This window comes from Pithys albifrons, chromosome 2 (genome assembly GCF_047495875.1).
Source record: "Pithys albifrons albifrons isolate INPA30051 chromosome 2, PitAlb_v1, whole genome shotgun sequence".
NCBI classification, from domain to species: domain Eukaryota; kingdom Metazoa; phylum Chordata; class Aves; order Passeriformes; family Thamnophilidae; genus Pithys; species Pithys albifrons.
Genome location: NC_092459.1, coordinates 61,914,070 through 61,928,813, shown reverse-complemented (window position 1 = coordinate 61,928,813; position 14,744 = coordinate 61,914,070). Strand labels below are relative to the sequence as shown.

Sequence of the window (14,744 nt, the reverse complement as noted above, 5' to 3'; positions counted from 1 at the left end):
AAAATAAGCAAGCATGAATTGAATAGTCAGTTCATTGAGAAGTTGAGTTGGCTGATAGTGCTTCTGGACTTCAATTTGTGAACTTTTTCACAGCAAGATGGTTAATTATTTGGTGTGTTCATCATACCAGTGAACCTTTGAGGGTTTGATCTTCTTCGGGCTAATAAAACACTAGGTAGTATGTTATTGTTCTATAGATGTGAAAAATGAAGTTTTGTTTTGGCGAGTAAGAGGGCGAAATAATGGCTTTTGGAGAAATAAGCACACCTAGTGTTATTTAAGCTTGCAATGTTCAATGGACCTGAAATTAGATTTACAGCTATATTTTGATTTAAGATTGCTTGCATGACTGCCCATTCTTCTTCCCTCTTTTTTTTTCCAAGAAAACAGAGTATTGGAATAAAGAATACTATACTTCAGTTGTAAAACAGAGTAATTTCCTATGCTTTGAGAGGAAAAGGTTTTTTGTATACCTCTGAAGAAACAGTCTTGTGCTTGTAGTCTTTATTTGTAAGTAGAAGTTGCTAACTCTGCTGCTCTGCATGCACACTTTGCTTTGTCACTGACTCATTGTGAACATCAGTGTAATGTTCATAATTAGGAGCAAGATGCACCAAGGTCTTTTCTGAACTCATGCAGACAGAATATGCTATAGATGCTCATTACGTTGCACCTTTCTATAGAAAAACTATTCAGACGTGAAGCATGAACTGACAGCTCCTGAACTTTGTTGTCATGTAAGGCACACAGGAAGGAGGAGCAACATGTTGGGCATTTCCCTTTCATTGAGTGCAGCTATTTGAAGTGACATATTCAGCACCCTTCCTAGTTACATGTAGCTTATCTATTTCAATGTAGTACGTTCTGCAAATGTGAAAGGCAAGATTTTTCCATGAAGAATGGACATAATGAGAGGACAAGTTAGAAGAAGGCTGCCCAACATTACCAAACTCTGGATCTTCTTCCTGGTTACAGTCTGTTCCTGCTGCAGCTCTTTAAGTTCAGTTGCCCATATCCTGTGATAAATGGGGACACTGGTGGGGTGTGTTGAAAGCTGTAGCTCCCCTCTGGTGCTGTAGCACAAGGCGCATGTGTGTTTGGAGCTGCCAGGAGGGCCTGAGCAGCCTCTCTTCTCTGGTGACCAGAGTCCAGCCAGGAGAGAGCCTGAGGAACTTGGGAGGGACTAGCCAAAGACACCAACCAACCTGGTTAAAAAAACAGGGCAAAAGGTGGAGATCATGATATCAGTGCTTGAAGGACTCAGTGAAATAAGTTTCACATCACTGATTAACATTTAGAGATGCTGTACTACAGAGGTATTGGCTGTAGCATGTCATTTTCTACTGCTAAGTGCTTTGTTTTGTTTTGAAAGGTTTTCATCCTATAGTGGTGTTTCATTTGTTGCTGCAGTCTTTGTTTTATTTTAGCTTCTGTGCAATTGCTTTAGATATTCAGAAGATTTACATTTCTATTTAAGTTCATGCCCTGATGGTTTCCTGTTTGTGTAAAAGTTCCAAAGTAAAGACCAAGAGTTGGTGCAGTATTTGCATAGTTCAGTGTGTCTGGAAGAATTGTTTTTATGTCAGCATCTGAAACAGGAAGGTGGACAGCAGAACATGTTTAACAATTGAAAGATGGAAAATAAATCATGTGTTGCAATTCCTGGGAGGATATTCTGGGAACAATGAGGTAACTGAGCTTTGCTCTGATTTTCATGACTGGCTTGCCTTAGGGAGAGAGTTCACATCATTCCACTTGCAAAATTGTCTACTAGATGTCTGCATAAATACTGGCAAAAGAAAGTATTCTGTCAGGGGAGGCTGGGAGTCATATCTGTAGATAGGTGCTATCATGTTGTATCATTGAAATGTTAGGAAAAAAAAATTGAAATTCACCGTTGCAGGGGATGTAATGAAGACTTTTTTTTTTGCTTGACCTTCTTGTGATAGTTTTTAGCAATTTTGGCAGTCTGACAAAAATAGTCAGGTGTTATACTGAAGAAGTAAATTATACTTTCAAAAAAGGATAGCAGAAACACCCTGTGTTATTCTCCCCTACCTTAAACCCTGGTTTAATTTACATTAAAATTGAGGGTTGTGGTAATTACTGGACAAAATTACAGTATCCATGCAATTGGGTAAAGGCTTGAAAATATTAATGAAATAGTAGAAAGAGAAATTTGCATGTGAAAAAAATTAAAACTGAGAATTTTGAATAAATTATTTTTAAGAAACAATGGAAAAACTGGGCATTTCTTTGCTCATCTTACATTCAGGTCCTGTTTATGCATTAGCAGTCAAAATATTTAGTTACTGTGCAGTAGCTACAAGTAAAGTAACTGTGGTTCATAAGTGACTGACACTTGTATGAAGGACAATTCTTTTAAATGTGGAAATCTTTTTTTTCTGTTGAGCTTGCTGCTGAACCTTCTGTGATACCCTCAACTTTTAGCCGTTAACAGGGATGATTTTGATCCTTAGTTTTTAATTTTCAAGGTAACATTTCTGTGATAACTTTCTTATATTTTTCTGTAATGCATTTGTTTATGTAGTTGGTTTAAGAGAAAATATGCTGGAATATGTTTTTCTTACGGAAAAGGTGATTTAAATCACAGAATTGATGTGTGGTAGAAATAACTTCTGGTGAATTATACAGGAGTTCAGGAAAAGAATATGGAATTAATAATTTCAGTCAGTGCTCTTTCTCAAGGGGAAAGTGCCTGTGAATGATGCATTTGTGCAAGAACAGAGAAAAGCATAATATATTAAAGCCACTATTTTTCAACTTGAACTTGCTTATGTAGGTTTGATAAGTATTTAACATAAAAGCTTATAAAGAGCATTTTGCATATCTTCCTTTAAAAAGGAAGAATTCATACAAAAGTATTTCAATATTCAAACAGTGCAATCTTTTCTGCACACATCCCTATCCCTAAAGACAATGAAACAAATAATTAAATAATTGCATAAATTAAATCTGTGACATTGCTAAACTCTGGTGATTCTTTCAGTGTAGAATATTTCTTAAAGTTCCATGCCTGGACTTGCGTGACTTGCACCCAAATGTCAGTTCTAATGCAAAACAGTAACAAGCTAATCCTAGTTGTTTAAATTACATTGCTAACCCAAATATTTGTAGTGGTGATGATTTCTGTGTAGATGAAGAACTGCGTGCTTTATTTTTTCCACTAAATAAATTATTTGCCTCAAGCTGGTCTTGCAAGTTGATATATTTAAACTGACCCATTTTTAGATACGGAGATCTGGCACTGCTTTGGAATCATGAGTGCCAATTAGTTGTTGGGGGTTTTAATCTGAAGTGGCCTGCAGTATGCCAGCCTGCCTGTCCAGTGAATGCTTAGTCTGGGATAAGAGAATCCATGTGTTACTGTAAGGAGGCAGTGGGAGTATTGCAGGTAAAACTGTGGCAGGGCTTGTGGAGACCCACAGCTGTGCAGTTACCACAAACAGGCCTCTGGGTCAAGTTGTTGAACTGCTCAACTCTGCTGCTTTTGGGAAAGAGGAGGTAAAACTCCTTTGGTTTTATCCTCCTTCTTGCTTTATGTTCACAGATGCTTTATAACAATGTGTTGTAGATTTTTGATTTGCAGTGTGGGCAGGATCATCAGTTCTCCACCTTTTTATAAGTAAAGGAGCCCTCATCATCATCATCATCATCATCATCATGATGTCCAGGCTTCACTAACGCAGATTTGGGCAGGGCTCTCTCCCCACGTGGGTGTGCCCTTCCAGCCTGTGCAGTGGATGTTTTCGGTGAGGCACAGCGTGCGCAGAACTGGCCCCACCGTTTTAAGTCCTAAGGTCCATCTATCACGGCCGAGCAAGCTTGGACAGTGACAGGGAAGTCCTCGGGACTAGAACCTACAGCCCCTGGTATTGCCAGGAGGTCTCCCATCCAAGTACTGATCAGGGCTGACCCTGCTGAACTTCTGAGATCAGATGGGATCAGGTCACATTTAACTGCCAAAGGAGCCCTAGGAAGTGCTGTATCTCCATCTGTTTTTCAATGAATGTGCAAAAGTTTCTATTATAGTGTGTTCCACTGAGAAGTTAAAATTTTAATTTTTTTTCCCCGTATTTTAGATGAAAATTTGTGTGGTTTATGCCAAAGACTTGCAATATGGAGAATTGCAGAGGAAAAAATACTTAAAAAAAAATCCAGGGTAAGTGAGCAGCTGTGTGGTGTTTAGCTACTTGCCAGGTTAAACTATGGCAATAAGACAGTGGGTGCGCCATTCCTGAGCTCATATGACTATGTGTGGGATTTCATTTTAAGGCTAAATCCACATAGCTGCTGAGTGGATCTAGAAATCACAGTTCAACTTCATCCTGCCTTCTGTGTGTTCCTACCTGTTCACTGGCACTCATTAATTATACAGGAGGGAAGTTGGTCAAGGAAGTGATTAAACAGAAAATGAATGTTTTGGGTTTTCTGGGGTATTTTTGTTTGGGGTTTTTTTTTCCTCAGAAAAGGGAACAGGTTGGAAACTGTTTGTTTGTTTTCACTCAGTGTTAGCCAATTCATTTGTACTATACAGGGGAAGTGATAGTAGATTGTGGCCTGGGATAGGGGTTGCATTTGCAGGCCTTTGCCCTGTAACAAGAGCTAGGCTTCCCATCTAGCCTCTTGAACTTATAAATTGTGTAGGGTGAAACTAAAATACGGTTCATTGAAAGCTCGGAATGTACTATCAGGCAGCAGTATGTGCCTCAGATTCCTGAGAATCCTGTGAAAAATCATTTAGAAGCTCACACTCCTTCAGGGACTTGCTTGTGGTATAAGGCATTTCTGCTTGTTTTGTCCCAGTTTTCATTTCTGTTCATTAGTACTTGGGATTAACCTGATGGTTTAGTTATAAAATCACCTAACAGGAAATAATAAGGAAGTAATATGAAGCATAACAGGAAAGAAAGTTTTCTATAATGTGCTGTTTAAAAGAAATGGTGAGTTTATGTATTTAGTGAAATTCATTCATTGCTCGTCCTATGTGAGGGTTAAAAACTACACAATCCAGTTACGGGGGCAAAACCTGTATCATTTATTAGACATACTTCACAATATATAAACTCTGGAGGCAGGAGATGCAGGTAAAAGGGAAGGGTTATGCAAACAGGGTAAGCACAAAGAAACTTCAGACACTCTTGTAACATCATTGGAAAACTATTTCTTATCTCACAAGGCAGACAGGGCTATAAAACATAGTTAGGTTTTAACAAACGCAGTTTTGTTATATTTTCATGGGCCTGTCTGTTTCAAGGTCTGAGCCTGGATCCCTACAGTTCTATACTTTGAAAACCAGACCTTGCACTGTGTACAGAACTGGAAAAATCATGTGCAAATATATTTTTGGCTTTTCAAGTAAGTAGTCAACAAGAATAGCAATAAAGCAAGACTTCAATTTGCTACATGGTTGGAAGCCATGCCTTTTCTACATATTGTCTTTTGAGGATATGTCATACTTGCATTGACCCTTCATAAAGAAACCAATTATTTGCTAAGGTTCAGACACTCGATGCGGAGTTTGGCAGATATTCCCCATTTTCTTACTACCTCACTTGGAAATTTCTGGTCAACAGCTGATGCAATCAAAATTTTAGAAATTGTGTTTTGTGAAACAAAGATGTTCCTTCTCTGTATAACAAAACAAAATTTAATTACCCTTCTAGGACCTTCAATAACCACATCTGTTTTGCAGACAGGTTCATTTTTCATTATGCATTTTATCTATCCCAGCTTTGAAGTTTGACAGCGGGTCATTAGAGTTTATTTACATAGCAATAAAAAATCGGGAGGTTATGCAAGGCTGGTACTTTGATTGTTGCAATACCTCTTGCATTAAATCCTTAAGACCTCTACTTGTAGGAGAGAGTTTGTGGTTAACTTCTACAATGGCATAATCAACATTGCTTGCTTAGCTTCATCTAAACTTTCAGTGGCAATGCATTACAGTTTAATGGAGTCAGTGTTGCAAGGTGTTCCATTGAACACTTGCAGGTTTGAGCAGAGGAACAGAGATGTCCCTGCAGTCTTTAATTCTTGGTAATTGCTCATGTGTTCGGACAGCAGCTTAAAAAAGCAAACTATAGGATTTCCACACGAACCTTCAAAGAGCAAGTTGTTGAGCTTTTCCTGTTTAGGGTAACATTAATTTTATTTTCTACTAGGTTTGAGAGAAGTTCTACAGTACTTAATTTATTAGGTTTAAGGATCATGCTGTTCAGTAATCGGTGTGATTTCATCATATTAATCTTATTTTAAGTAATCAATTCTAAGTGCTGGTGGAGGCAAGGACACTTAGGGTACACACTCTAATTACTATTAATTTATGTGTGTTCCCACTTAAAAATTATTTTTAATTAGAATTAATTTTAAGTAGAGTTATCCTCAAGCACAGTTGCAAATACAGAAAAAGGTAAAATGTATCCTGTTCTCTAAAATACAGAATAAACTAATAAACTAATAAAGTATTTAAGCAAGGTTAAATACCTCTTGTCTGAAATAATACATTAAATATGTCCTTCTGATTAGGGTATAATATTTTACGTTGTTAAATTGAGGATGAGGTAATATTCTGCCTATTGCTTCCCCTCCTGTTGTCATTCTGCCTTTTGTTTATTCTGTTTTCCATAGTCTGCACATGTTTGCAGCATTCCAGATTTCCTGGATTTGAAACGAAGCAAGTTATTAGAAGAGTGATTTTTGTATTGTAGTTTATCACATAAGTTTTTGAAACTGCTTGACCATTCTGAAATGAGGGAGTGTATGACTTAGAAAAAAAAGGTACAAAACATAAAAAAATATAATGACATAAATCCATTTTTTACAAATAAATTTCAAATCCTATTGAAATTAGTTTGTACATGCCTTAATATTTCTTAAAACTTCAGTAGGAATTTTAAAGGCTATTTGAGAGAATCAGCTAGCTGTAGGAAACTAATGCAGAACTTCCTCAGCTAATCTTGTCAGGAATTTCATGTAACATTACTTGCACTAATCTATACTCATTACACCACGTTTTTTGTGTGCCAGCAGCATGCATATGAAAAAACAAGTACAAAGAAGCAACCCTTCAAACCCTACAAGAGAGTAAAATTACTCTGATCATTCTCTTTATCTTGTTTTTCTTTGTATGTTCCTTGTTAGGCAGCAACCTCCAAGGTTCTTGCTGTGCCCTCGAATTTGTCTTTCCATCTTCTGCTGTCTGTGTTGTTCTTCATTCATGTCTTTGGCTGCTTTCTTTAAATGGGCAACTTGTCATTGGAAAAGTAAATTATAGGCTATTTTTGTTCTTCTAGCCCAGAGTCTTCATCTGCCTTTAATCTGCCTACGTGGGTATTCTGTTGCTGCCTCTAAATTGAAAGAGGTCAAGGTTAGAACATGGTTTCACAAAAGGCAGCAGTCTGAATTGAAACCCTTACTCACGGCTGCTGAAATGGAGGTCTCCTCTCTCTAGCCCAAGTTCTCTCTCACTATAACTTCGTGTGTGCTTCTTTCTCTCTTGCTTTGTGCCAATATCAATGCCCCTTTCTAAGTGCATGTTTGGTTTGTGATAGAGACAGAAAGAGAAGTGTCATTTTCATACATTTTAGTAAACCAACTTTGCCCACAAAAGAGCCTGACAAAGATTTGTGTTGGCGTAAGGGCAGAAGTTTGGGATGAGAGGCTTGAAGCAATGATGCAGTGGAGTTGAAAGGAAGGGTCAACTGAGAGAAGCCATAAATGAGAGTGGAAGGAGAAACAACAAACCCTTTGGGCTAGTTTAAAGAAAGCAGCACAGTCTCATTCAGATGTTAACTTGTAACGTGAAACTGAACCCAGGGTTCACAGTGCCAGCCTTCTCTCTTTTGTTGAACATCACCTGCATACCAATAGCTACTGGTATATTAAATGGGCAATACTTGCAGAATCAGAAATTAAGCTGAGAATGGAGGAAAATGAACAGCAATTCTATTTCCTTATGTTACTTGGTTCAGCTGTATTTATATTGTTTTTCCTAGAGTATATATATTTTATATCTGCTACAAAGAGTGTATATTGATGAAAAGCTTGACATAGAGTAGCCTCTTGATAGTTTTCCTAGCCATGCTTGTAGGTGTCTTTTTTTAAATTATTGTAATTAAGTGTGATGGCTGCTACATCTCTGCATGGAATCTGTACTTATATTGTTTTCTGCCTGACGGCTGAGCAAATATTAAATTAAATCTCCAAGGTCTAAAAACCCTGTCCTTTTATCTTTTTATCCTCTGTAGCAAGTGGTAGTATTTGAAACTAATTTTTTTCTTCTTTTTTTTTCTTATATGGTACGTAAATCAGACTGTATTAAGTGGTCCTGTCTAGGCTTACTGTCTGAATCTCCATCAGGACTAGTTTCTCAGCTGGAAATAATTCCTGAATTGGTGGTATATTGCTCACTTTGCTGCATTATTGCTGAATTAATTCCAAGGCAAAGTTGGTAAAATATAGGTTGTTAAACCCTGAAAACCCCTTTAGGTGAGGCAGATTGTCTTACACTTGCTTATGGTGAAGCATATGCAGAGCTTTGAGAGGAGTTTTTTCATTGCAAGTGAACTTGCTTCAGCAAGGCAGAGACAGGTGTTTTCATGGGTTTTTACTATATTAAAGGCATCACTTTCCAGCAATGCAAGGCTTTCTCAGTATTTCAGCACAGAAATTTTTTCTTTCTATCAATTTCCTATGAAATTACCGTTAAAAAAAACATGTCAGTGTCATGATGGCCGTTTAGTTTCCATTCTCCGAGTATCAATGAGAGTTTAAGTGGTGTATGTAGATGCCATTGCTATTTTTGTGTTGGCACCTGTTGAAATTGTCTTGCACCTACTCTGCTACCCTGAGATTATTTCATGTTACCTTTCACACACATACAGCTCTTGTTTGGTCAACAGACTTCATCACAGCTGCAATTTCTTTGGTATGTATAATGAATAATGCAAGGGAAGAATAATAGCACTGTGCTATATTTAGTGTTCATTAATGTACATGTTCCTTCTAATCCTTTTAAAAATATGTTCTTGCAGCCTATTTGTACTCTTATCTGAGCCTATTACAGTCATTTTGATTTCAGTAATACTTTGTGGCAAGAAATAAATTGAGCACTAGGACATTTATGCAGTATGAAAGCTTCTCTCTGTTTTTTTGTTCTGACTTCTCTGACATGAAGGGAGCAAGGCTTACAGCTACCAAGGCTTCTGTCTTGCTGTGGCTTCCTTTAGTTAGCACTGATTTTTATAAATCTGGGTATTTGAAACAGATTTTCCTAAAAGTGCACATTTGAAGTACATGTCCCAGTATTTAAACAGGCTGTTTGTTATAGGAAACTGCAGTATCTCTTGTCCTTTGCTGCTTTTCTATACCCATTTTTCTTTTTAATGTTTTGTAACTTGTTAGACCTGTAATACTGCATTCATGTAGGGAGAAAGACCATTTCCACTTCTAGTGATGTTATGCACGGTGTGTGAGTGTGGACTCACTGTATTCATGAAACCCACTGCATTTGGTGGAACAACCAAGAACGTTTAACAAGATTATACAGAGAGATAAATGCTTTGTACATGGTAGCTGGTATGAAAAGTGTTTCCATTCTCTTCCCATCCCCTCAGCAGAAGTGATGGATGGTGAAGCTGACATTGTCATCACTTGCTCAGAGTTGATGTTCCACTGAGGTTGACTGACTTGCAGTGCAAAAGCTTGTGCATCTGAATCATCATTTAAGGCAGTCAGCAGAAGCAGGGAAGACAATGTTAATTAGGCTTGATTGATATCTGGAAGCTTTGGATGAAACCCTAAGGCCTAGAACTTGTTGATTTTTGGCTTTTCTTGGTTTTAGGCTTATTTTAGGACTTCACATGCATCACAGAAATACATGAAGCCATCTTGGTATTCTGCCCACCTCTACTTAATATGAGAGCTGTGAAGAGAGTGTATTTTCTAAGATAGTCCTGCAGTGCTTTCATTGTGTGGCTCAGATTAGTGAGACTGGTATACTGTGTAATGTCTGTTTATTTCCCTTCTTTTTGCACAACTGTGAAGAGACACTTACATTTGTGTATTCTTTAGATTCCAATGCTTCTGTCCATTTTTGTTTAATCACATGTGAACCACAGAGGATAATTTGCTAAAACTGTGATCTGATCTTAAACCCTTCACGTGTATTGTGGATCTGGTAACCACAGAGCCATTTTTGTCCTGGTAAGGGGCTGTTGATGTTGCCATAGACATGCTCCCTGTACACGATTATTTGGTCCCAGGTGTGTTACACTGTCATTTGCTCTCTTCTTACTTTGTAAATGAGTAAACAAGTTTACCACGTTCCAAGAAATGGATTAAGAAAGAGAATCAGTAGTGGTGTTATAATATTGATATATACCAAGGCTGTTAAAGGAATGTGTCACAGGTTCTTGAGCGCCATCCTGCTGGTGATTGTTAAATTCATTTTATAGACTTAATTACATGTTCCAGTGTAGCTTATTTCAACATGTTATGCGCTTCTTCAGGTTATTTATTCTTCCATCTCTCTACTTTTATGTAATTGGGCAGTAGGTGAAGCTTATCTGGTGCTAAAAATATTTTCTTATGTAAATGAGTATTCTATATTATTGAATTCATTATTATGCTATTGGGGCCTTATTGAACAAATTGTGAGAAATTTCAGAAGCATCATAAACACATAAACAAAAATTTAAGCTGCAATAAACATTCCAAGGCAAGTAATGTATCAATAGAAGTGAGTTCTTTGTATGCATTTGTAGAGGTGAATATTATTTGAGAGCAAGTTTCACTGTGTTGTTGATTGTTTAATGTTTTTCTTTTTGCAGTTGTCCGTATTTGTCAGAGAAGATCACGCCTGCAATACCTGCAATTGGTGGGATCCTTTTCTTTTTCGTGATGGGGACCCTGCTGCGTACTAGTTTCAGTGATCCTGGTGTACTCCCCCGCGCAACACCAGACGAAGCAGCAGATCTAGAGAGACAAATAGGTAACACTGAAGGTCTGTTGTCTCTTCGCTCTCCTCCCGAGGGTGCATGTGCTGTGTGAAGGCAGTGTGCTGCTCTGCTCATGGGAAGCATTACTCCTCTCTTTCCACAGTGATTGTTTTGGCATGGTAATGCCTGATGACATTGCAGTGATTCCGGTGAAAAGATGGCTGATCAGTTCTTCACCAAGAAAGTAAACACAATCCTGGCCTTGGAGAGTGGTAGTTATTACTGTAAATACTTTTCAGCAAGTCTGGTACAAGTCTCTCTGTGGTGCACAAGAGAATACTTTTAAAGTGTTTTTGGCAAGAAAGCTGATATTACAAAGGTTCTACAATTGTGTATCTTTTAAAGTAGTGTATCTTCAGAGTTTAACTGAATTTAATGATGCTGTTATTTATATGGCAAAAGAGTCAGATGAGTCTCTGTGTTAATATACAGTAAAAGTGTTACTATTTTTTATTTGTGTAAAGCCAGCAAAATTAAAGGAGAGAGCTACATTTTAATTAGCTGCACTTATCAAGAGAATTGTTAACTCAATTTTAATAGTGGAATTTCTACAGCTATAAATATGCTGAATAGCTAAAATGTGGTACCTGGATAAGAAAACAGGATGAGTTTGCAGAATTGCTTCATAAGCAGTGAGTTTGTGTGCTTATTTTTTAGCAAGCTACTAAAGCTTACCAAAGGGTACTGCATCTGCTTTGATATCACAGTCAACAGAAATCCCATTTTTCTGAAGCCGTCTCAGAGGAATGCTCACTCTTAAAATTGAAAAGAGAGATAATAGGTTTATGCAAGCGCAGGAGAAATACCTGTGGCATCCTTGATGTTTAATACCATAGTACAGTTTGGGGCTTTTTATGATAGAAGTATTTAAATGTTTGCCATTCATCTGAATTTCAGAAGTAGTTGAACCACCTTGCATAAACTTCAGAAAAAAGTATACAGCTTAGGCCACAAACTTTCACTAAGATTTATTTTTTTTAATGTGTAAAAATATGGAAAAAATACAATGAAGCATTTATTTAGCACCTTTTCCTAATCAGTGTTATGGTCTACTTTCACTGATCTCTTTCAAGGAATTCTTTACCTGGAATAAGGTACCAGCTTTAGTCCAAAATCCAGGCATAGGTTCCTGTTTAAGGAATTGCTTATTTACCCTGTGTTCAATGAAACATTGATCTATGTCAGAAAATATATAGAAATTATTTCAAATAGGCAGCTGACAATAAGAATTTTTTTAGCATCTGTCAGATGGAGTTTTGACTAAATGAAAAACTAAAAATACAAATTGGAAACTAGGAAAAAAAGACTGTATCGAAAAGCTGATGATAAGAGTCAAAATGTTTGTTTATGGCTATTTCAGAACTTCTTTACAAATTAATATTTTTTTCTAAATGGTATTGCATACTTGCTTCAGAGGTTCAGGCTGCTGAGCTGATCAAAGCCACTGTCTTTTCTTCAGCAGTAGCAAAGGCAGTAGTCGTCTTCCAAAAAGGGTCCAAAAAGAGTATTGCAGTAAGGAATTACATGGCCAGCAAATGAGGAGTTCCCAAGCATGAGGGCTTATGGCCAGTCTAGAAGAGGAGCAAGCTAGGTAGCTAAGAAATCCTTCTGCCCTAAAACTCTTAGGATTCTAGATTCAACAACAGAAGTAGAAATAAATATTTTTATATCGTTAAAATATTTTTTTAATATACCCATCGAAGGTGTATCCTAGTGAAATGGTGTCTGCAGCAAGGAAAGTTGAATGTTCCCACAGTTGAAATGAAAACTAGATGTTCCAAATCTATCATTCTGGTTTGATTGCCTTGAAACTTGCTGTACCCTTGAACTTTGGGTGCCTTCTAAAGATGTGGTATGAGATTAACAATAGTATATTGCTAGGCAAGAAGTTCTACAGATAACTCACCTGAAAAATAATGCCTTTACAAAATTGTTTCTTTTCTAAAATTTGTGTATGTAGTATGTTCTGTCTGTGGCTTTTGCCTCACTCAAGTCATTCTTAGATACTTGAGTCTTACCCTGCCCTGTTTGCAGAGCAGCCTCCCAAAAATTATTGCAGATGCAATAAGGAACGGTTGTGTCCTGAGAAGAGGCATTCTCATTTATTGAGAATGTTATTTATTGAGAATGTTATTTTGAAGTTAATTTAAAACTTATTAGACTTCTTTTTTACATTAGAAAGCATAGAATAGGATGAGCTGATTAAGGAGAATAGTTTTTAAAATAAGACCTTCTAAAGAAGCTGCCAGTACTTTGTTCTTTCAGGTGACTTTTTGGAAACAGAGTTATCATACTGACAGCAAGAAATGTTTCCACTTAGGCTATCGCCCTGTTTTGGGTGAAGAAGGAGCACTAACAGAGCTGTGATGCTGCTGTTTCCACCCCCAGGGTACCGGAATGCAAAGCAGTTGCTTCTTGAGAATTTGCTGTGTTCATAGAAAAACAAAAAGGGAAAGAAACTGAAAAAAAATTGTTCAAAAAGCAAAAGGGACTTTTGTTATTGAAAAGTATTATATTAAATGCACATCATCAAGCTATACTCGTCCAGAGGACGGTTGGAAAGTGTATGAAGAGGCCATGCTGACTGTATTTCATTGCAGTCAAAAAAATACTTTTATCAAAAGTGGAGATAGTTTCTAAAGGTGAGTAAAAAGACGGGGCACAAGCATATTGATAAAGTGTGGGAAAGGCAAAAGGAGAATAAAATCAGTTATAACCAGCAAGGAAGAATAGAAGGCAACAGGATGGGTTCTATTAGAGGTCAGAGGAAGAAGGAAAAGCTGAAGGTGTGCTGTGCTGTTGAGAAATGAGAAATATCAGAGTCCAATCTGAGTCATTCAACACTCTACTTTGATCTCAGAAGACAACTTGTAGCTTCTTGATGGCTGATAGGAAGTAACATTTAGGAGAGAGAAAGTAGTCACATGTCTGCCAATCCACTATACTATATCTTTATTAGTTTATCTAATGTTCTACTTTAATAGAAATCTGTCAATTCTATCACTAGAATCTGTTCTCTATTGAGAGAGACATGGAGTAAACTGCTAAATGATCAAATTGTAAAAATTAGTGCTGGCAAGGGGTGAAGTTTTGGCCATTTAAGTTTCAAAACAAGCAACCAAGTATTTAAAGAGCAAATCAAGTGTAACCAAACTGATGGTCTTCATTGAAAGAGTAAGAAATGAAAAAGAAGAAGCAGATGTGCTTAATTTTTCAGTCTAATTGCACTCTTGATACTGTGCTGCATAGTATTTTTATATAAATTTTGGCAATAAGGTCTCGATTAAATTGCCACAAAGTTGATGCTTTTTGAACAAACACTCTAGTGGCAAATGGTAAATGATCAAGTAGGATCTTGCTGAAACTGATTGTGGACTCAAGGGGAATATGCTTAACTCTGAAGCTGATGCTGACATGGGCAAATTTGCAGTCACTGGGGTTGATTTTTTTTTTTAATATATTTCAAATAGTCGTAGCAAATACGGAACAAACACAAAATGCATGACTACAAGTGGAAATAAAATACTGACATAAAAGGGTCTAATGGGTGAGTGGTACAGTAAGAGGAGACTTGAGTGTTATCCACAAGCAGATCGAGTTAGAATTGTGATACGACAAAAAGAGGAAATCCTTTTTGGAGTGTGTTAGAAGAAGAGTCATTACATGATCCAGAAGAAATGACATTCTGTGATACCCAATGGTGATGAGGTCTCAGTTCACTGT

The 14,744-nt window shown here is 37.2% G+C and overlaps 1 protein-coding gene across 6 annotated transcripts in view; it reads left to right on the top strand.

Annotated features, from left to right (window-relative positions):
- ZDHHC14 (zinc finger DHHC-type palmitoyltransferase 14) overlaps window positions 1–14,744 on the top strand; it is a 98,307-nt gene that overhangs the window by 43,495 nt on the left and 40,068 nt on the right. For 3 of the 6 annotated variants that reach the window (XM_071549254.1, XM_071549249.1, XM_071549251.1), the window contains one exon: window positions 10,854–11,026. In XM_071549254.1, coding sequence (XP_071405355.1) covers window positions 10,924–11,026 — 103 coding nt within the window. In that variant the 5' untranslated portion in view covers window positions 10,854–10,923. The remainder of the gene's footprint in view (window positions 1–10,853; window positions 11,027–14,744) is intronic. The other 3 variants (XM_071549253.1, XM_071549252.1, XM_071549250.1) reach the window with 1 other exon arrangement.